General features: G+C 48.0%; 1 protein-coding gene across 1 annotated transcript in view; it reads right to left on the bottom strand.

Annotated features, from left to right (window-relative positions):
* Positions 1-658: 658 nt before the first annotated feature.
* The window catches only part of LOC311248354 (ADP-ribosylation factor 1-like), a gene marked incomplete at its 3' end in the record, with an annotated part of 98,089 nt that continues 76,533 nt past the window's right edge, over positions 659-22,214 (bottom strand). The window contains exon 6 of the mRNA XM_084339251.1: positions 659-730. Coding sequence (XP_084195377.1) covers positions 659-730 — 72 coding nt within the window. The remainder of the gene's footprint in view (positions 731-22,214) is intronic.

The following is a 22,214-nucleotide window of genomic DNA, read 5'->3' on the forward strand; positions in this document are numbered from 1 at the left end:
CAGTACTTACCAGAGTTCAGATTTGCCTTGAATTCGGCAGTTCAAGAAACCACAGGAGTTACCCCTGCAGAGTTACAGCTTGGAAGGAAACTGAACAGTCCAATGGACAAAGTCCTGAGAGGCAAGTCTCTTCCTCCTGATGCTCAGGCGTATGATGTGGTTCATCAGCTGAAGACTCTCCACGCCAAAGCCGAGGAAAGTAGTAAGAAGGCTCGTGTGAGACAGCTACGAAACTATAACAAGAACAGGAGGGATGTCAGTTTCAAGTTCCAAGAAAGGGTGTGGGTAAGGAACTTTCCACAGTCCAGTGCAGCCAAGAACTTTACTGCCAAACTGGCCAGCAAGTGGAAAGGACCCTATCGTGTAATGAAACAAACTGGTCCTGTCAACTACCAAGTTGTACGAGAGGACACTGGTGGAGATGTGAGAACAGTACATGTCTGTAACCTCAAACCTTTCTACCCTACAGCGGAGGATTTGGACGAACAGGAAAGGAAGGAGGTCCTGGAGATATTAAATGAAGATAGCTCAGAGGACGAGTTCCTGGGTTTCGAGTGACTGGTGTTCACCACCAAAGGTGGTCTTTCACAAGGGGGGGAGAGTGTAACAGAGCGGCTTTAACCTGCCAGGTAAAAGTGCGCCTGTCCCTTTATGTCTGTCAATTACGGATGCGCTCATCTGGGATCTGATAGCGGATAAGAGGTGAGACGTCAGACGGTGGGGGGTTGGCCTGGTGAGACGTGAGACAGGAGACGTGCGAAGTCATGACGCGGAAGTGAGAGCGGCGAGTTTGAATGTTGTTTACCTGAAAGAAGACGTGCAGCCGATGTGAGGAGCAGGAGAACGTGAACCGGAGTTAGAGAAGTTGAAAACGGCCAGTAAACATTACCTAACACGGGATGGATGAGAAACGGGGATAGTCCGGAGACTCCGGACGTCCACGACCTGGTCATCTTCACCCAACGCGGACTTCGGTGCGGTAAAGTACACGCTGCACTGTTGGTTGCGCTCCTGTTCCGAGGCTGTGACGCAAGCGTCTCCGACTCAAACATTCCCCTCTCCAAGCTTCCTAACGACGGCGACACATAGCCGAGGCCAAACGCGCCTCTATATCTCTCTCTCTACCCCTTCAGCCCAAGCCAAACATCTCTCTCTACCCCTCCAGCCCCAGCCAAACATCTCTCTCTCTACCCCTCCAGCCCAAGTCCAACGCCCCTCTTTTTCCCCTACACTCGCATCACACACCCACACACACACACACGCACACACACACACACACACGCACACACATATTTTCGTTAGAGACTTTCTATTTTTTCGTTCATTCACACAGTTGCGTGGCGGTCATCACGAACTCTTTGACATTTGGAACTATTGGCAAATGCCTATACCTGTTCACCCAATGCACTGAACTGCGTGAACGAACTGGTCTGTAAATGAATTGTTTTGTGTTCTAAGAGTTTTTCTTATGATTTTGACTAATATCCAATACATGGACATTTTGACTGAATTGGGCATGACTCCTGAGTGTTTCTTTGTTATCAAACTCACCTAGTAATTATCTTGGCCATTAGTCCAGACCTATAAATCAAATTATTATATTATTTGTCTAATGAAAATTATTATATTATTTGTCTAATGAAAATTATTATTATTATTTGTCTTATGTGGTACAGTCTTATGCCGGAGCTATAGGCCTAATTAACCAAATCAAAAAGGTATTTTTATCTTCATTGGCAGGGGTTATACCTGTCTGGCGCCCAAAGGTAAAGGTTATAGGCACTATAAGTGGACACCGCTACAACACGGATGAAGATCTTAAGGCTTACAAAGGGTTGGATGCCTAAAACCAGATGGTGTGTGGATGGGTGAGAGAGGCACAGTACCAGGCAGCTAATCAATGACATGTGTCTTGTGAAAGCCAAGGTAGGTGATTCACATAACGTTACTAGATCAACTGATCTTTACATTTAGGAAATTGTAATACCTAAGATTATTTTCTAATAGTCTACTAGTACACATTTTTTTATCAAAATGCTGATCGTCATAAACATAACAATTAAACCCCCCTCTTCAATCAATTGATTAAATAAGTAAATTGCTGAGTAGGCTACTGTATATTTGCATATCTCTGTTAGGATCTATGGGTAACAGTACTGTATATTTGCATATCCTATATGTCACAAATGTAACTACTATATACCTGTATGTCATGTATGTCCTTAAGCCATAAATGTCATGATGGCATGTATGTTGTATGTCATAAATGTCACTATGAATTGAAAACGGGGGACCCTGATGTAAAGAAGACAAACGTCTTTCTCTGGTCTGCATCCCCTTAACAATTGTGTGTATTGAGCCATACTGTATTGTACCCATTCTGCAATCTGTTAAATAAAGTTTTCATTCATTCATTCATTCATTCACTCACCCTGTATACAGAGAATTTATTACTCACCCTCTCCTTTACCATGATATTTATTTCTGGGCTTATAAATGCAACCCCCACCTTGTTACTGGTTGTCTTTGAGGCGTCTGTGTACACTTTAAGCTGCTCTCCATACTTCCTTTCTATATAACTATTGACTTCATATTTATCTAACACTTCCTCACCTCTCTCCCTCCTTCTTTCCAATAAATGTAAATCCACCTCCACCTCCTCAAACAACCATGGTGGAACAGCAGACAATGGTACCGTCGGGCTTATCACAATCTCCCCTATCCCTATCTCACTACTTGCATTCCCTATTCCAAAACTCTTGAACTCTTTCTTTTCTTTTTCTTGACATGCTAGTTGTTAACAGAATTCGGCTATAGGGCGACAATAATGTGGTCAAGAGGCATGATTTCTATCTTGAGCCCAAACTGGCGTGGTTTATTTAATCACATGTTAAGCAGCAGTTGCTATCGGTCTTCTCTTACTGAGAGACATGGGGGAGAGAAGGAAATGGGAGGATACATTTGAATTTATACTCGCCACAAGATGGTGTACCTGAGTGGCTCTGCCTAGAGCGCCCTCTAGTGGAAACAGATATATATGCAACTAAACAGTTACTAATGTAAACAGCCATATGTGCAGTTAGACAGTTACTAACAATCCTACACAGAATCTCTGACTTCAACACTCCCACTTAGGTTTGTATTAGCATACTGGCTGACTTCTTGGAAAAACATTTGACAAAGGAAATAATATAACCACAAAAACATCAACAGAACATGGCATGCAAATTTCTACACACCAAACATGGCCTCTGCAAATCTCTTCAATTTCAATTTGGAGGCAGGTTTCGTCATTGCGTCTGCTACCATGTCGTCCGTGGGACAATACATCAGTGTCATCCTTTCTTCTCTGATGACAGATCTAATGAAATGATATTTTATATCGACCTGCCGACACAGGGTTTCTAGCAATCGCAATGGTTCCCTGGTTGTCCTCATAAACAACAGTCTTCTTATATACATAGGTATCCATCCCTTCGAGCAGTTGTTCCAGGTAGATACACTCCTGTATGGTCAGTGGTGCGTTATTGAAATCATCTGGGGTGACACGCACCACGTGCACGCGCGCTCCCGGCGCGTGCGCGCGCTCCCGCGAATGCGCATTTAATGTCCCCTCGCTTGGGGACAGACTAAAGACAGTGCCTAATTTCCTCTACGAATGGAATGTAACACGTCTTCACAACAAGTTAGGTGTGAATGTGTCTGAGAACGTATTTAACACACCTGACGACCGGTGCTATTGATATGCAAATAGCGAGTGAGCTTGCACACCGTGCTACCCCGTCCCATGAACAACGCATGCCTGTGTATGGTCATAGCTAGAGCCATATATTCGGCTTCACAAGTTGATAAAGCCACGGTGGGCTGTTTCTTTGTTTTCCACGAAACCAATGAGCTGTTTGCGTTCAAACTCACACAATATCCGGTGGTACTCCTATCTGTGGTGTCAGCTGCCCAGTCTGCATCACTGTAGGCTTTAAGCCCTAGGCCCTCGCTGCTCTTTCTGAAACACAGTTGTCTGTCGGCTGTACCTTTAAGATAACGAAAAACATGTTTTACCGTAATCCAGTGCTCCTCTGTGGGATCAGCAAAATGCTGTGACAACTTACTCACTACAAAACATAGGTCAGGGCGAGTACATGTCGTCAAATAGATGAAGCTACCCACTGCTTCCCTGTACATTTTTACATCTGTCAGTTTCTGAGCATCCTCCTGGTAGTCCAGCTTTTGATCACATGGTGTATCCCTTGTTCTACATTCCTGCATGTCAAAACGTTTCAGAATCTTTTCCACATATCTCTTCTGGGATACTGTTACACAATTGGCAGACTGCTCAAAATCCATATCTAGAAAGTGTTTTAACCTCCCAAGGTCTTTCATCTTAAATCTATTGGAGAGCATCTATTTCACCTGAGCTAGGCTCCTGGTGTTGTCCGCTGCTATGATCAACTCGTCTACCCAGATGACGATGATCACTTTCCCAGACTCCTTTGATTCCCTCGAGTAAACACAGGGGTCTACTGGGTTCTGTAGGAAGTGATCTTTGATAAGGCATGTATGAAGCATCTCGTTCCAATTTCGCCCAGACTGTTTTAGGCCGTAAATGGATTTTTCCAGCTTACACACTAACTTCTCTCCTTCCTTTTCGTAACCCTCGGATTGTTCCATATAGATCTCCCTATCTATGGGTCTTCACATCTTCACATCTTCACATCCATCTGATGTAGAATCAGATTGTCCTCAGCTGCTTTCTGAACCACTACCCTTACACTGGTCAGATTGGCTGTGGGGGAGAATGTTTCACCATAGTCTATCCCCTCCCTCTGACTGAAACCCTTAGCTACAAACCTAGCTTTGTATTTATCGTGGCCTTCAATTCCCTCCTTGATTGAATACACCCATTTTCCTCCCACTGTCTGTCTGCCCTCCGGTAATTTGGTGAGAGTGAAGGTGTGGTTGTCCTCTAGGGACCTCATCTCCTCGGCCATCGCTCTCTCCCATTTACTTGCTTCAGGGGACATTATGGCCTCTTTAAAGGTCTGAGGGACCCCACTGACTACCTTGTAGCAGTAATCAACGGTGATGGGTGTTGTAACTGAGGGGTACAATTCCCTGACTGTATTACTAGATATGATACTTACTACCACTACCTTTGTACTTAATATTCGGCCACCCAGTACACGGCATAAATATATTATGATGAACACTGTCACGTAGATGAAACGGATCCAACACAAATGTACGAATTAGAAATAGGTCTTTATTTCTACACAGCGATGGTGTGTAGAGCAAGCACTTAATCAAATCAATCACATTTATGAATGGAATTAGTATGCACTTTTATGGCAAGAGTATTCGTCGGTATATCAATAGAGAATGTCCAATCTCTGAAGGCGCAGGTGGTACATATACGACCTGGAATAGTTTAAGGAATAATAGCAATGATACTTTAATGATTATATACTGGACACACTAGGGGGGGTTAATCCGGTCGCTTGTAAGCCGACAGGAGTAGGAAGGGGGGGGGGGTAGAATCCGGCTGCCTCATCCGGCCAAGGGTATCCCAGGTGAACCCACTGTAGTGCCGTTCAATGCGCCGGCGATCCTTGGACCACAGATGAAAGCAGATGGACTCTTTGTGGGCCGGCTCTCTCCGGTCCACGGGGGAGAGACGTGAAGCGACCTCGTCTTGCAGAGCGTCTCCTCACCTTGCGTCCTCTCCAGGGGGGGGGGGTTCCAACACACGGCAGTGTCGGGGGTCTTTATCCATGGAATAATCAAAGTATACAAAGCATAATCCGTGCCTGGGAAGGCGGGCTGTCGTCGGTAGAATAATCCGGTATACAGGTCCACTCGCTCGTCGGCTCTGGGGCTCCTCGGGTGCAGCTTCACGTGGGGTCAACTACCCTGGATAAGCAGCCAGTTCTCTGCCCGAAACGATGGGGTACTGACTACGGTAGTATTCTCACCGCACGAAGCACTATATATTAACAGACTATTATTAGCTTAATAGACTACGTCCAACTCGACGATATAGTGCCAAATATGACTATTCAAATATTAATATACACGATGTCTCAATACCGATGGTAGGCGAACTTGGCCTTACTCCCACACGTGGCGTCGCGGGGAGGCTTTACGTCTGTGACTCTATTGGAGGGTAAGAAACTGGACTGAAAAGAAAGTCCTACTTTAGTAGCGCAGTATATATACGCACTATGAACAAATAGTCCCATTAGTGGTGCGGTAGTCAGATTCCTACGCGGAACTAGGACTTGTTCGTACATGTGGAGCGGTACGTTTGAACTGGGTCTGAGGGGTATGGCAGCCTGGCACCAAGGTCTCGACCAATAGTAGAATGGAGACTATTATGGGATGTTCAGTAGGCTAGAATGGATATTCAATGCATATTGTACAAGGAATATACAAGGGATATCAGGGAATATTAGAGAATATACAAATACAATTAAATATATATAAATAAATATATATATTCGGTTTAGTCTGGCCCTTCACAACAGCCACCCCCTGATTGGTCCCAGACCTAATCAGTTAAACAGAGACAGATTAATCGCGTTGTCTATTTACACATAAGGGTTTGCTGTAGGGGTCAGTCAACTTCACAAAGTCATAGGGTTATAGGGTCATGGTCATCATCGATTGTGTCTGGGAGTCGGGGCAGCTCTATGAGCCTCGCCACGGGACGGGTGTAAGTGCGACCCTGGACGAGCACTTCAGCTGCTCGGACCTTGCCGTCGGCACCGGTGATCACTTTGCTTACGCGGCCGGCCGGCCACATAGCTCTGGGCAGTGATTGATCAATAATCATGACGACTGTTCCTTCTGTCAAATTGTCTCTCTCCTTTACCCACTTCTGGCGGGTCTGTAGAGACGGTAGGTAGTGCAGTAGGAAACTGCTCCAAAACTTGTCGGCTAATACTTGGCTGTACCTCCACATTCGTCGGCCGTTCGCTTCTTCAGGCCGGTACATTGTCTGGGGTAATGCAGGATCTAGCCGCCCCATCAGGAGTGTGTTGGGGGTAACTGGGTCGATATCCGCCACATCACTGGAGACATATCCGAGGGGCTTCGAGTTAAGTACTCCCTCAATCTCCGTGAGGACTGTCATTAGGACTTCTTCCGCCACAGTCTGGGCCCCAAGTACTGCGTACAGGGCTGTCTTTATGGAGCGCACTTCTCGTTCCCAAGTGCCACCGAAGTGGGGTGCGTTTGGGGGGTTGAATTGGAAATCAACCTGTGCTGGAGCGAGGTGGGTCTTAAGTTCTGGGCCCATAGCTTGGAAGCTCTCTCTCAGCTCTCTTTCGCCGCCTTTGAAGTTTGTCCCATGATCGGACAATAGGGTAGACGGTCTTCCTTTCCGTGATGTGAATCTACGGAAGGCCATAAGGAATGAGTCTGTGCTCATGGTCGGGAGAAGCTCGATGTGTATCGCTCTGGTGGTCATGCATTTGAATACAATACCCCACCGCTTCTCGGTTCCTCTTCCTTTCTTTATGTGCAGCGGGCCAAAGCAGTCCATACCCGTTGAGTGGAATGGCTTGTCACCGATTCGGAGGCGACATGGAGGAAGGTCAGCCATCCTTGGTATGCTGGGCTGCGCGCGCCACTTGCGGCAGTCTAGACATGTTCGCTGGAAGCGTCGTACCGCCTCTCTTCCTTGTAGGATCCAGTAACGACGTCTGATTTCCGCGAAGACTCTTTCTGCTCCTGCGTGATGTACATCCTCATCGTATTTCTTTATAATCAGCTCTGTGACCTTGTGTCGGCTGTTCAATACGATCGGGTATTTAATGTCATCCGGTAGATTGGGGGCTCTGCGTAGGCGACCACCCACTCTGATGAGGGTATGAGCGTCGCTCTCGGGGGCCAGATGAATTAATCTGCTGTCGGATGGGACGGGCTTTCCTCCCTGTAGACAGGCCAATTCATCGGGGAACGAGTCTCTCTGGGCTCGCTGCAGTAGAAGCAATTCTGCTTTCTCGTAGTTAGCTGCTGACATATCAGCGGGGGACTTGCACTCCGGGTGGTACCGCAGGAATGTTCTTTGTTGTGCACTCTCTATGGACGTGCAATCGTCTATGTTAGGGTCGGTGGAGGCTACGGTGCTCAATCCACAGAACACAGACTTCTTATTTTCCACCTCCTCTGGACTTGCTTCCCTCGGGATAGGCATGGGCCACTGTCCTTCCGGGAGTCTTAGGAATGCGGGGCCGTCACTGTAGACATTGCGACGGGTGAGGTCATCCAGGGGCATCCCCCGGGTGATGACGTCAGCTGGGTTCTGTTTTGTATCAACGTAGCGCCACTCTGTTTCTCCGGTTAACTCTTCGGTTAAGTCTTGAATCTCTGTGACTCTGACTCCCACGAAGACTTTGTACTTGCATGAGTCCGATTTGATCCAGGCGAGTACCGTCGTGGAATCTGACCACAGGATTGTTCTAGACACCGGTATGGTGAGCTCACGTTGGATGAGCGTGGCTAGGTGCGCTCCGGCTAGGGCTGCGCAGAGCTCTAGACGTGGGATAGATTGTTGCTTGCGTGGGGCTATTCTCGAGCGGGCGAGGACAAATGCTGTGTAGATCTCTCCCCCCTTCTCTTGGGCCCGCAAGTAGGCTACTGATCCGTATGCGACCTCTGAGGCGTCACTGAAGACGTGTAAGTCCATTTTACATGTCTCTGGCCTCACCGTGGGTGGGAAGTAGCTTCGGCGCATATTAACGCCTGGGAGTGAGTGGAGCTCCATCTCCCACTCTCTCCAGGTGGATGCAAGGTGTGCGGGAATGGGGTCGTCCCAGCCCTGGTCCTTGTCCCACAATGCTCGTACAATCATTTTTGCCCTGGTGGTGTACGGTAGAATACATCCTAGCGGGTCATATTGTCGGGCGAGTGTTGTGTACACACTCCGTCTGGTGGTCGGCGCCGCCGCCGGCCTTCCCTGCTCCGTAGTCAGGGGCTTGTGTCTGTAGTGAAGCGAATCTGTTTTGAATCGCCACACCAATCCCAGGGTCATCTCCTGGGCTTCTCCCGGGATTGTAGCCATCCAGGTCTCGCTGCTGGCTGCCTTGTCCTCGGAGGAGAGGCTGCGCAGTACTTGCGGATCGCTGCTGGCCCACTGCCTGAGATCAAAGCCGCCTTTGATCAACGAGGCGCGGAGTTTAATCAGGAGAGCCTCGGCTTCTTCCTGGGTTGAAAGGCTTTGTAGACAGTTGTCTACGTAGAAGCTGTTCTTTACGCTGTGTCGGACCTCTTCGTCCGCTGCTGGGTCCTCTGCTACATGTTTCTGTAGTGCAAATGTCGCACAGCAGGGGCTGCACGTCGTTCCGAAGGGGAGGACTTCCCATTGGTAGATGGCTGGGTGCTCATCTCCTGGCTTCTCTCTCCATAGGAACCGTAACAGGGGCTTGTCCGCCTCTACTAATCTCACCTGCAGGAACATTCCTTTAATGTCCCCGCTGATGGCCACCTTTTCCTGGCGGAAGCGGAGTAGAACGCCGAGTAGGGAGGGGCCGAGTGTGGGACCGGGCAGTAACTCTTTATTCAGATTTTGGGATCCGATCTGGTAGCTGCAGTTAAATACTATGCGGTCTTTACCGTTGTGATGGACCTTGTGGTGGGGCACGTACCACGATTCAGTGGTCTGGTCAGCCTCTTTAATGTCCATCTTTGTGACGTGTCCCGCTGTGATGAGCTTCTCAATCTCAGCGCGGTATACACTCTCTTGGGCGGGGTTCTTGGCTAAGCGCCGCTCCGTGTTCAGCAGGTACCGTTCTATGGCGTCTGTCTTGGCGTGGAAAGTAGGCATTCCTTCTCGCCGCAGGAGTGGCGTGGCGTATCTCAACACGCCGTTGACCGGGACTCTCTTGGTCCCTGTCTCGAGGAGGTGAATGGCGTAAATGTCATCTTTAGAGCGAATGTCTTTCTTTCCATTCTTAAAGGGCATTTGTTCCAAGCTCCATAGCCGCTCTACGTGTTGCAGGAGTGCGGTTTCTCCCTCTGTGACTCGGGAGTGGAGACATCTAGTGGCTGTACTTCGGTTGAGAGATTTGGCGAGCGGGCCTTGGAGAGTCCATCCCAAACGGGTCTCGACTGCTGCAGGACAGCCTCGGGGTCCGGTATGAACCCGGTCTATCGGGACAATGAGGTCTGCATGGTCGGAGCCTATCAACAGGGTCGGCATAGCATTGTCTATGAGCGGGATCGGTAACTTGCGCAGATGTGCATATTTCTCCATCAGCTTGGCGACGGGGTATGTGTACCGCGACAGTCATATTTCTTGGCTGGTGAAAGCGTCTGCAATCTGGTACCGTCGCTCAGGCTGGCCGCTTGCTGCGATAGAGAATGAGACATTCTCGCCCTTTATCGTCTTCAAATCTCGTCTTATTGTCCGAATTGTCATTTGGGTTTCGCTTCCCCGCAGCCCTAGCTGGGCCGCAGCGGAGGCGAGCAGCAGGGTCTTCTCTGACCCGTCATCGAGGACGGCGTAAGTGTCCAGGACTTTATTCTGGTAGCTTAGTGTCACACGCACTACTTTTAGGAGTACTCGGGCTCCACTGCTGCTGGCGGGATCGATGTACATGACGCTCGCTTTGCGGCTGGATGGTGCAGGTGAAGGGCGCCGTCTGTTACTGTCGTGAAGTATGTCCAGATGGGCTCCATCGCACTTGGTGCACCTTTTCTTTAAGCGGCATTCGGCTGCCATGTGTGAGCGCGCACAGCGAAAACAGCGCTTGTTGGACTTTATCCATTGACCTGCTTCCTCCGCGTTCAGCTTGGGGAAGGAGTCACATTGCGCTAGCCAGTGTTCTTTCTCACAGTAGGGGCACACTATCTTCCACTTCTCCGTTCTGGAGGGGGTACTGTGGCTCCTGCTGCTCGGTACTGACTCCGATTGGTGCATCACAGTCACCGATTTTCTTCCATCATTTAGTCGTCTGGTTCCTTCTCTGGAGCCAGGGGTGCTCCGTCCGAATGTATCTAGCCGTAGGCTGCTGACTTCTCTCGCCAGGAAGTCTGCTAGATCGAGGAGGTTCGGTTCGGGGCCATTCGGGTCTCTGTGGTCCCTCTGCCGCCTAAAGCGCTCCTGACGAGCGGGCGGCAGCTTCTCCAGGATCCTTTCCACATTTGAGTTGGCGTAAAGTTCATACTTCCCCTTCTCTCTTTGCGCTCCCAACATCCCTACCAGGGACTGCACTCTGATGGACAGGTCGTCCAGTGCTCGATTGTCTATTGCTGGGGGTAAGCGGTCGATGTGTCGGATCTCCTGGATCACGTAATCCCATATGCGCCCATACCTCTGGTCCAATGCTACCAGCGCTGCTGTGTATGGGGTGGTGGAAGTCGCGTAGGCGAGCGCTATATTATGTGCGCGGGGCACCTTTAAGTGCTGCAGTAGGATGGCGTATTTGTGGCGTTCATCCAATACATCCACCAACATGGTCTCCAGACACATGCGGAGTTCTGTATACTGGGCCCGGTTCTCTTGGGTGAAGTCGGGTACCATAGGCGTGCCAATGTATGACGCTGACTGTGGATACATCGGCGAGCGTTGGGGGAGAGGCCTCCTAGGCGAGTCTCCTCCCGCTTCTTGGTATGGGCTGGTACCGGCAGTGTACCATGGCCCGCTTGTCCAGGTGCTGTTCCTCGGTGCGGGTCGTGCGTCGTGCTCACCCGTGTATAGAGTCGGGGGTCTGTAGCGCAGCTCCGCGGGAGTATAGCCTGGGCCGTACCGGACCTCCTGGTCCGGTAGAGTACTGTGCTGTCTTCGGGCGTGGTTCTCCTCCTCTTCCTCTTCGTCTTCAGTTAGGTCATCCAGTGCTTGTAGTCTCTGGTTTAGCCTCTCCACAGGATATGCTGCTCCTTCCCGGTTGCTAGGTCTCGCTTGGACCGGTGGTGGGAGGTGGTCTGTGGGGGGTATAGACCTCGTCTGTTGGTCAAGTTCAGGGTTGTTTACTCGGCTAGGGGATGCCGCCCTGGAGGTGTGTCTAGACGAGTTCCTGGAGCCTCTGGCGGAGGGAGAGGGTGTTGTCCGTCTGATCAGCTGTTCTATTAGTTGCGCTTGCTGTCTGTCGCGCGCTGCGTCCCGTTGAGCACCGGCTCGTTCTCGGGCCACATTCTCTTCCATCTGAATGCGTCTTATTTCTAGACGTATCTGCTCTTCTTCGCTCCGCTGCTGGATCTGCAGTCGGTCGCGTTCAGCAGCGGCGTTCAGGCTGATGAGGAAGGCCTGCTGTAGGGTCCTCTCTGCCTCGCTGGGAGAAGGCGGTTGTATAGGGGAGCCTTCCCTCGGGGTACTCCTTGCGGAGCCTTGGAGTTCTATCTCCACGGTGCTCTCCCCGTCTTCTTCCGTGCCGAGTTCTCTCTCGGTAGCGTTGTATTCCTCCCGGGACTCATCGGGGACTACTTCTTCAGTACTGGCGGGGTGTGAAGTCATGTCTGGTTCCCACTGGTCCCCACCGTGAACTTGGTCAGTTACATTAGAGCCCGTAGGGGCCTCTATGGTCGGGGTAGTCTGGGCGTTGGGGTTAGACATACTTTTACTTTCTAGTTTTACCGCGTTTACTGTTAGTAGAAGACTAGGTTGTTGACTGACAGCGTAAGCCTCTAAGTACTGAGGGAGCCGTTGTTCGCGCTGCGGGCGTTGGTTAGGAGGATCGTTTCGTGGAGTGTTCATCATAGGCCATTTCAATATTAATAACACTATATTAATATTACACTGATTACCCATCCGGCTCGAAGGACCAATTGTAACTGAGGGGTACAATTCCCTGACTGTATTACTAGATATGATACTTACTACCACTACCTTTGTACTTAATATTCGGCCACCCAGTACACGGCATAAATATATTATCATGAACACTCTCACGTAGATGAAACGGATCCAACACAAATGTACGAATTAGAAATAGGTCTTTATTGCCTACACAGCGATGGTGTGTAGACTAAACACTTTATCACTTAATTACATTTATGAATTGAAATAGTATGCACTTTTATGGCAAGGAGTATTCGTCGGTATATCAATAGATAATGTCCAATCTCTGAAGGCGCAGGTGGTAAATATACAACCTGGAATAGTTAAGGAATAACAGCAATGATACTTTAATGATTATAGGCTGGATACACTAGAGGGGGTTAATCCGGTCGCTTGTAAGCCGACAGGAGTAGGAGGGGGGGGGGGGTAGAATCCAGCTGCCTCGTCCGGCCAAGGGTATCCCAGGAGAACCCACTGTAGTGCCGTTCAATGCGCCGGCGATCCTTGGACCACAGATGAAAGCAGGTGGACTCTTTGTGGGCCGGCTCTCTCCGGTCCATGGGGGAGAGATGTGGAGAGACCTCGTCTTGCAGAGCGTCTCCTCACCTTGTGTCCTCTCCAGGGGGGGGGGTTCCAACACACGGTAGTGTCGGGGGTCTTTATCCATAGAATAATCAAAGTATCCAAAGCATAATCCGTGCCTGGGAAGGCGGGCTGTCGTCGGTAGAATAATCCGGTATACAGGTCCACTCGCTCGTCGGCTCTGGGGCTCCTCGGGTGCAGCTTCACATAGGGTCAACCACCCTGGGTAAGCAGCCAGTTCTCTGCCCGAAACGATGGGGTACTGACTACGGTAGTATTCTCACCGCACGAAGCACTATATATTAACAGACTATTATTAGCTTAATAGACTACGTCCAACTCGACGATATAGTGCCAAATATGACTATTCAAATATTAATATACACGATGTCTCAATACCGATGGTAGGCGAACTTGGCCTTACTCCCACACGTCGCATCGCGGGGAGGCTTTACGTCTGTGACTCTATTGGAGGGTAAGAAACTGGACTGAAAAGAAAGTCCTACTTTAGTAGCGCAGTATATATACGCACTATGAACAAATAGTCCCATTAGTGGTGCGGTAGCCAAATTCCTACGCGGAACTAGGACCTGTTCGTACATGTCGAGCGGTACGTTTGAACTGGGTCTGAGGGGTATGGCAGCCTGGCACCAAGGTCTCGACCAATAGTAGAATGGAGACTATTATGGGATGTTCAGTAGGCTAGAATGGATATTCAATGCACATTGCACAAGGAATATACAAGGGATATCAGGGAATATTAGAGAATATACAAATACAATTAAATATACATATATAAATAAATATATATATTCGGCCTAATCTGGCCCTTCACAACAGTATACATGTGGTCAAATATAATAATATAAATGTATGTATATACAGCATTATTGTACATGCTATCATACAGAGTCATATGGGTAGACTATAGTATGAGGTAGTTAGTTTGTGAGGGTGTGGCCTAGCGTCACCGTGGCAACACGACGAGCGCACTCTCTGCCCGTCTTCCTACACACTGTCTTCTTTCTTTTTCCGGCAGTGTAAATAAATAAAATAACATTATATCCTCTGGTACAACTCTGATTCATGGAGAAATGTCAGCACTGCCTCTGTGATCAGCTGGTGGTTCTCATTATTCAGGCCAAAGAAAGATTTTAGAGAGAAAGAAGAAACTCCTAATACTGATAACCTCTTATAAAAGATGTCCCTTTCTTTCCTATACCTGTCACATTCTAGAAAAACATGCTTGACAGTTTCAGGCTCTCCACACTCACACCGCCCATCTGGATGTTTTCCCCACAATGATTAAGGTACTATTCAATCCACAATGACCCAGCGTCAGTCTATACACATCTTGACCCTATCGCTCCTTGACCCATATCCAGCCACGTTGATTTTGTACCCGAGGCTGCAGAGAGACGAACAAAGCATCTGAACCCAAGCCTACTTAATTAATAATGGCACTGCAGCACACCTGACACCAATCAGGTGCCAATCAAGCCCACACACACCCGCCCTCTGCCGCGTGGCAATTAACTGGTGTCTGGGCGATTGACAGCTCACCAGAGAAAACCCCAAAATACATCCGAAGCACGCGGGAATATAAGCTAAAACCAAACCCACGCTGACATGACGGCCATCGCCACGTGGTTTCCTCCGCGGCCTCCGTGGTAGTGAAGCGCTGGGTCTTCTGTTTAGCCCGCCCCCCGCTCCCCCCCCCCCCCCCCCTTTGTCACATCATTCATTCAATACTTTACAGCAAAAATAGTGAAATTCAGTTTATTGTGGTTCCTCAACCATAGCAGCATCCAATAGTATAAATTAAATTAAATTAGCATAGAATAAGAATAGAATAAGATAAAATATGACTCAAATAAAGATGACTATATACAGTTTACATTTTTATTTTTATTTTTTAATCTTTTTCCTCCTTCTTTTTCCGTTTTTCTCCCATCCCAATGTTAGTCGTTATGCCAATTCCCAATCCCCTTCCTGGTCGTTGCGCACTCTACCCACTACCGTCGGTCTGGGAGGGTGGAGACTATCACATGCTTCCTCCGACACATGTGTAGCCAGCCCACCGCTTCTTTTCACCTGGCAGCGCGGACTCTCACTGGGGGAGTGTAACGTGTGGAAGGTCACACTACCTCTCCTAGATCTTTCCCTCGCTGTGCAGGCGCCCCGACCGAACTGTAGGAGTCGCTGTTTACAACGACCAGGACCCACCCCACCGGCTTTCCCACCCGCTGACACTGCCAATCGTGTCAGTGTATGGACGGTCGGCCAACCCGGAAGCACCACAGCTGGATTCGATCCCACTGTCTCTGTGGTGGTAGACAGACGCTTAGTCCGCTGCGCTACCCGGCCGCCCAACTATATGTGACCGGTGTACTCTGTGACGGCGTTGTGTTTAAAGATGACAGACATGGAATGACTGTTGGTCGTATTTATTTTCACCTGTTAGGTTACAAGGCAACAAAATGCACCAGCATTAGGAATACAGTTATGGCGTCTGCAGCACATGAGCTCTCTCTGTTCCCGGTGAGACTGACGTATCACCAGGAAGCAGACAATATTTGTGCTCCGGAAGGGGCGGTGTCGATTTCAAAATAAAAGACTTAGCTCCCAAAAGTGCAATAAAACCAAACGAAAGCAATGAAATAAAACGAAAGCAATAAAATAAAACGTTAAGGATTATTAGTGGAATGTATTAAAGTGTATTTTGTGATGGGGTGTAATTATCCATACAAGACAACAAGGTTACATATATACAGTTCTAAAAAGGTGTGCAGTGCAGATAACAGGATAGATATTATACAAATTTAAATAACAAAAGAAATGTACATTTCCAACATGGAAAAAAGTATGTTGTGTGATGTGCAATGAGCAATGTGGAGGGGGTTAGAGCAGGGAGGGGGGGGGGGGCGTCAGTGGGCTCTGTTGAGGAGTGATGGCTTGGGGGGAAAATACTGTTCTTCAGCCGGTCGGTTCTGGCTGTGTGACTGCGGGCAGCGCTTTCCAGACCGCTTCAGCTGGAACAGTTACAATGTGTTCCTCACATTTTACCCGTTCACTCACACATTCACACACCGACGGGCGGCGGAGGTGACCGTGCGAGGTGCCGCAACCTGCTCATCGGGAGCAGTTAGGGGGTTAAGGGTCTTTGCTCAAGTACACTTCGACACGCTGCACCCCCCGGGAGGAGTGGGAATCGAACCGGGAACCTCCGGATTATGTGATGTTACTCCCGAGCGAGCCGCTGTTGCCCCATTGTCGCTAGACCTATGAATTTCCCCATGGGGATCAATAAAGGAATATCTTATCTTGTCTTATCTTACCTTGTATACCCTTGTAGCCTACCCCCCCCTACCCCCCCCCCCCCTACCTGACTGATCTCCTTCTTCCCTACCGCCCCACCCGTTCCCTCCGGTCCTCCTCCACTGTTTCCCTCACTGTCCCGTCATCCAAACTAAAAAACGTTTGGTGATCGGGCCTTCTCTCGCGCTTGCCCCCCGACTCTGGAACTCCCTCCCTCAGTCCATCAGAGACTCCCCCTCACTCTCCACCTTGAAATCCCACCTCAAAACCCACCTGTTCTCCCTAGCCTTCAACCTCCCCCAACCTTAACCCTCCCCCTCCAACCTGTTGTGATGTTTGTTACTGTGGCTCTATGTTTCTGTGTATCTCATGCTGTTCCCCTGTTTCCCCCGTGGTCTTATGTTCCTTTTTGTTTCTTTGTTTTTCTCTGTTTCTCTGCCTACTGTCAGCGACTTCGGGTTCTTGAGAAGCGCTATACAAATAAAATGAATTATTATTATTATTAGGGATGCTCGATATTGGCTTTTTTACCGATACCGATATACCGATATTGTCCAACTCTTAATTTCCGATACCGATATCAACCGATACCGATATATGCAGGGTTTCCCCCACAAAAAAATGGAATAATTTCATATCTCTTGTTGTGGAATTAACACAACATTATGCATACTTTTGACAATAAATAAAATCAGAATTTGTTCTTACTTGCTTGCCTGGGTAAATAGAGGTTATAGAAATGTAAAAAAAAAAAAAAAAAAGAAAAAAAATTGTAAACCGATACCGATATTTTCCGATATCACATTTTAATGCCGATATCGGCCGATAATATCGGTAGGCCGATAATATCGGACATCCCTAATTATTATTATACCCACAGTGCTGTCACTTCAGAAGGACGCAGAGGTCTACGTTATCTCCAGTGGAAAGGAGTTCTGTGTCTGTGTTGACTGGTGAATGGACTGCATTATATAACAGCTTTTATACAAAGCACTTTAAGACTGATGCCTCACATTCACCGCTGTTCACTCACACATTCACACACCGACGGCGGGGGCGACCGTGCAAGGTGCCATATCGTTTTTAAAAGATATTAAAAAGTGAAACGATGTAAATGAGACCGATGTAGTAAAATGTGATTAACTATTTAAATTTTGTTAATTTTACTGTATTTTTCTTATATAGATATTTTTTTTTTTTTTTTTTTTATAATTTTTTTTTCTTGTTTCAATTGCTAATTACATTCTGTATTTGTATTCTGTTGTATTATTCTCTCGTGAGGAAAACTAGCGGTCATTCATTTGACAGCTAACAGGGATTCTGATAAAACAAACATAACAAACCTGCTCATCGGGAGCAGTTAGGGGGTTAAAGTGTCTTGCTCAAGGACACTTCGACACGCTGCGCGGGAGGAGCCGGAATCTAACCGGGAATCTAACCGGGAACCTTCCAATTACCAGACAACCGCTGTACCTCCTGAGCCACTGTCGCCCCGTGACTGCTGAAGGTGATAAAAGATAGTCTGCATGGAGTTGTTTAAAAAGGACAAAGCCCATAATGAATGGAGTGAGATTTAAAAGAAAGAAGATGACTTCATTGTCAATGTACACAACAAGGTAATTGAAATTAGTCTTTTTGCCCATTGCTCCTAGTTACACACACACACAGTCCTTATATCCCTCCTAGTTACAGATACACACAGTCCTCATTTCCCTCCTAGTTACACACAGTCATCATATCCCTCCTAGTTACAGATACACATAGTCCTCATTTCCCTCCTAGTTACACACAGTCCTCGTATCCCTCCTAGTGACACACAGTCATCATATCCCTCCTAGTGACACACAGTCCTCGTATCCCTCCTAGTTACACACAGTCCTCATATCCCTCCTAGTGACACACAGTCCTCGTATCCCTCCTAGTTACACAGTCCTCATATCCCTCCTAGTTACACACAGTCCTCATATCCCTCCTAGTTACACACAGTCCTCATATCCCTCTTAGTTACACACAGTCCTCATATCCCTCCTAGTTACACACAGTCCTCGTATCCCTCCTAGTTACACACAGTCCTCATATCCCTCCTAGTTACACACAGTCCTCATATCCCTCCTAGTTACACACAGTCCTCATATCCCTCCTAGTTACACACAGTCCTCATATCCCTCCTAGTTACACACAGTCATCATATCCCTCCTAGTGACACACAGTCCTCGTATCCCTCCTAGTTACACACAGTCCTCATATCCCTCCTAGTTACACACAGTCCTCATATCCCTCCTAGTTACACACAGTCCTCATATCCCTCCTAGTTACACACAGTCCTCATATCCCTCCTAGTTACACACAGTCCTCATATCCCTCCTAGTTACACACAGTCCTCATATCCCTCCTAGTTACACACAGTCCTCATATCCCTCCTAGTTACACACAGTCCTCATATCCCTCCTAGTTACACACAGTCCTCATATCCCTCCTAGTTACACACAGTCCTCATATCCCTCCTAGTTACACACAGTCCTCATATCCCTCCTAGTTACACACAGTCCTCATATCCCTCCTAGTTACACACAGTCCTCATATCCCTCCTAGTTACACACAGTCCTCATATCCCTCCTAGTTACACACACAGTCCTCATATCCCTCCTAGTTACACACAGTCCTCATATCCCTCCTAGTTACACACAGTCCTCATATCCCTCCTAGTTACACACAGTCCTCATATCCCTCCTAGTTACACACACAGTCCTCATATCCCTCCTAGTTACACACAGTCCTCATATCCCTCCTAGTTACACACAGTCCTCATATCCCTCCTAGTTACACACAGTCCTCATATCCCTCCTAGTTACACACAGTCATCATATCTCTCCTAGTTACACACAGTCATCATATCCCTCCTAGTTACACACAGTCCTCATATCCCTCCTAGTTACACACACAGTCCTCATATCCCTCCTAGTTACAGACAGTCCTCATATCCCCCCTAGTTACACACAGTCCTCATATCCCTCCTGGTGACACACAGTCCTCATATCCCTCCTAGTTACACACAGTCATCATATCCCTCCTAGTTACACACAGTCCTCATATCCCTCCTAGTTACACACAGTCCTCATATCCCTCCTAGTTACACACAGTCATCATATCCCTCCTAGTTACACACAGTCCTCATATCCCTCCTAGTTACACACAGTCCTCATATCCCTCCTAGTTACACACAGTCATCATATCCCTCCTAGTGACACACAGTCCTCATATCCCTCCTAGTTACACACAGTCCTCATATCCCTCCTAGTTACACAGAGTCCTCATATCCCTCCTAGTTACACACAGTCCTCATATCCCTCCTAGTTACACACAGTCCTCATATCCCTCCTAGTTACACACAGTCCTCATATCCCTCCTAGTTACACACAGTCCTCATATCCCTCCTAGTTACACACAGTCCTCATATCCCTCCTAGTTACACACAGTCCTCATATCCCTCCTAGTTACACACAGTCCTCATATCGCTCCTAGTTACACACAGTCCTCATATCCCTCCTAGTTACACACAGTCCTCATATCCCTCCTAGTTACACACAGTCCTCATATCCCTCCTAGTTACACACAGTCCTCATATCCCTCCTAGTTACACACAGTCCTCGTATCCCTCCTAGTTACACACACAGTCCTCATATCCCTCCTAGTTACACACACAGTCCTCATATCCCTCCTGGTGACACACAGTCCTCATATCCCTCCTAGTTACACACAGTCATCATATCCCTCCTGGTGACACACAGTCCTCATATCCCTCCTAGTTACACACAGTCATCATATCCCTCCTAGTTACACACAGTCATCATATCCCTCCTAGTTACACACAGTCCTCATATCCCTCCTAGTTACACACAGTCCTCATATCCCTCCTAGTTACACACAGTCCTCATATCCCTCCTAGTTACACACAGTCCTCATATCCCTCCTAGTTACACACAGTCCTCATATCCCTCCTGGTGACACACAGTCCTCATATCCCTCCTAGTTACACACAGTCCTCATATCCTTCCTAGTTACACACAGTCCTCATATCCCTCCTAGTTACACACAGTCCTCATATCCCTCCTAGTTACACACAGTCCTCATATCCCTCCTGGTGACACACAGTCCTCATATCCCTCCTAGTTACACACAGTCCTCATATCCCTCCTAGTTACACACAGTCCTCATATCCCTCCTAGTTACACACAGTCCTCATATCCCTCCTAGTTACACACAGTCCTCATATCCCTCCTAGTTACACACAGTCCTCATATCCCTCCTAGTTACACACACAGTCCTCATATCCCTCCTAGTTACACACACAGTCCTCATATCCCTCCTAGTTACACACAGTCCTCATATCCCTCCTAGTTACACACAGTCCTCATATCCCTCCTAGTTACACACAGTCCTCATATCCCTCCTAGTTACACACAGTCCTCATATCCCTCCTGGTGACACACAGTCCTCATATCCCTCCTAGTTACACACAGTCATCATATCCCTCCTAGTTACACACAGTCCTCATATCCCTCCTAGTTACACACAGTCCTCATATCCCTCCTAGTTACACACAGTCATCATATCCCTCCTAGTTACACACAGTCCTCATATCCCTCCTAGTTACACACAGTCATCATATCCCTCCTGGTGACACACAGTCCTCATATCCCTCCTAGTTACACACAGTCATCATATCCCTCCTAGTTACACACAGTCATCATATCCCTCCTAGTTACACACAGTCCTCATATCCCTCCTAGTTACACACAGTCCTCATATCCCTCCTAGTTACACACAGTCCTCATATCCCTCCTAGTTACACACAGTCCTCATATCCCTCCTAGTTACACACAGTCCTCATATCCCTCCTGGTGACACACAGTCCTCATATCCCTCCTAGTTACACACAGTCCTCATATCCTTCCTAGTTACACACAGTCATCATATCCCTCCTAGTTACACACAGTCATCATATCCCTCCTAGTTACACACAGTCCTCATATCCCTCCTAGTTACACACAGTCCTCATATCCCTCCTGGTGACACACAGTCCTCATATCCCTCCTAGTTACACACAGTCATCATATCCCTCCTAGTTACACACAGTCATCATATCCCTCCTAGTTACACACAGTCCTCATATCCCTCCTGGTGACACACAGTCCTCATATCCCTCCTAGTTACACACAGTCATCATATCCCTCCTAGTTACACACAGTCCTCATATCCCTCCTGGTGACACACAGTCCTCATATCCCTCCTAGTTACACACAGTCCTCATATCCCTCCTAGTTACACACAGTCCTCATATCCCTCCTGGTGACACACAGTCCTCATATCCCTCCTAGTTACACACAGTCCTCATATCCCTCCTAGTTACACACAGTCCTCATATCCCTCCTAGTTACACACAGTCCTCATATCCCTCCTAGTTACACACAGTCCTCATATCCCTCCTAGTTACACACAGTCCTCATATCCCTCCTAGTTACACACACAGTCCTCATAT

The sequence above is a fragment of the Notolepis coatsorum genome, assembly GCF_963971535.1.
Source record: "Notolepis coatsorum genome assembly, contig: SCAFFOLD_274, whole genome shotgun sequence".
Taxonomy (NCBI): domain Eukaryota; kingdom Metazoa; phylum Chordata; class Actinopteri; order Aulopiformes; family Paralepididae; genus Notolepis; species Notolepis coatsorum.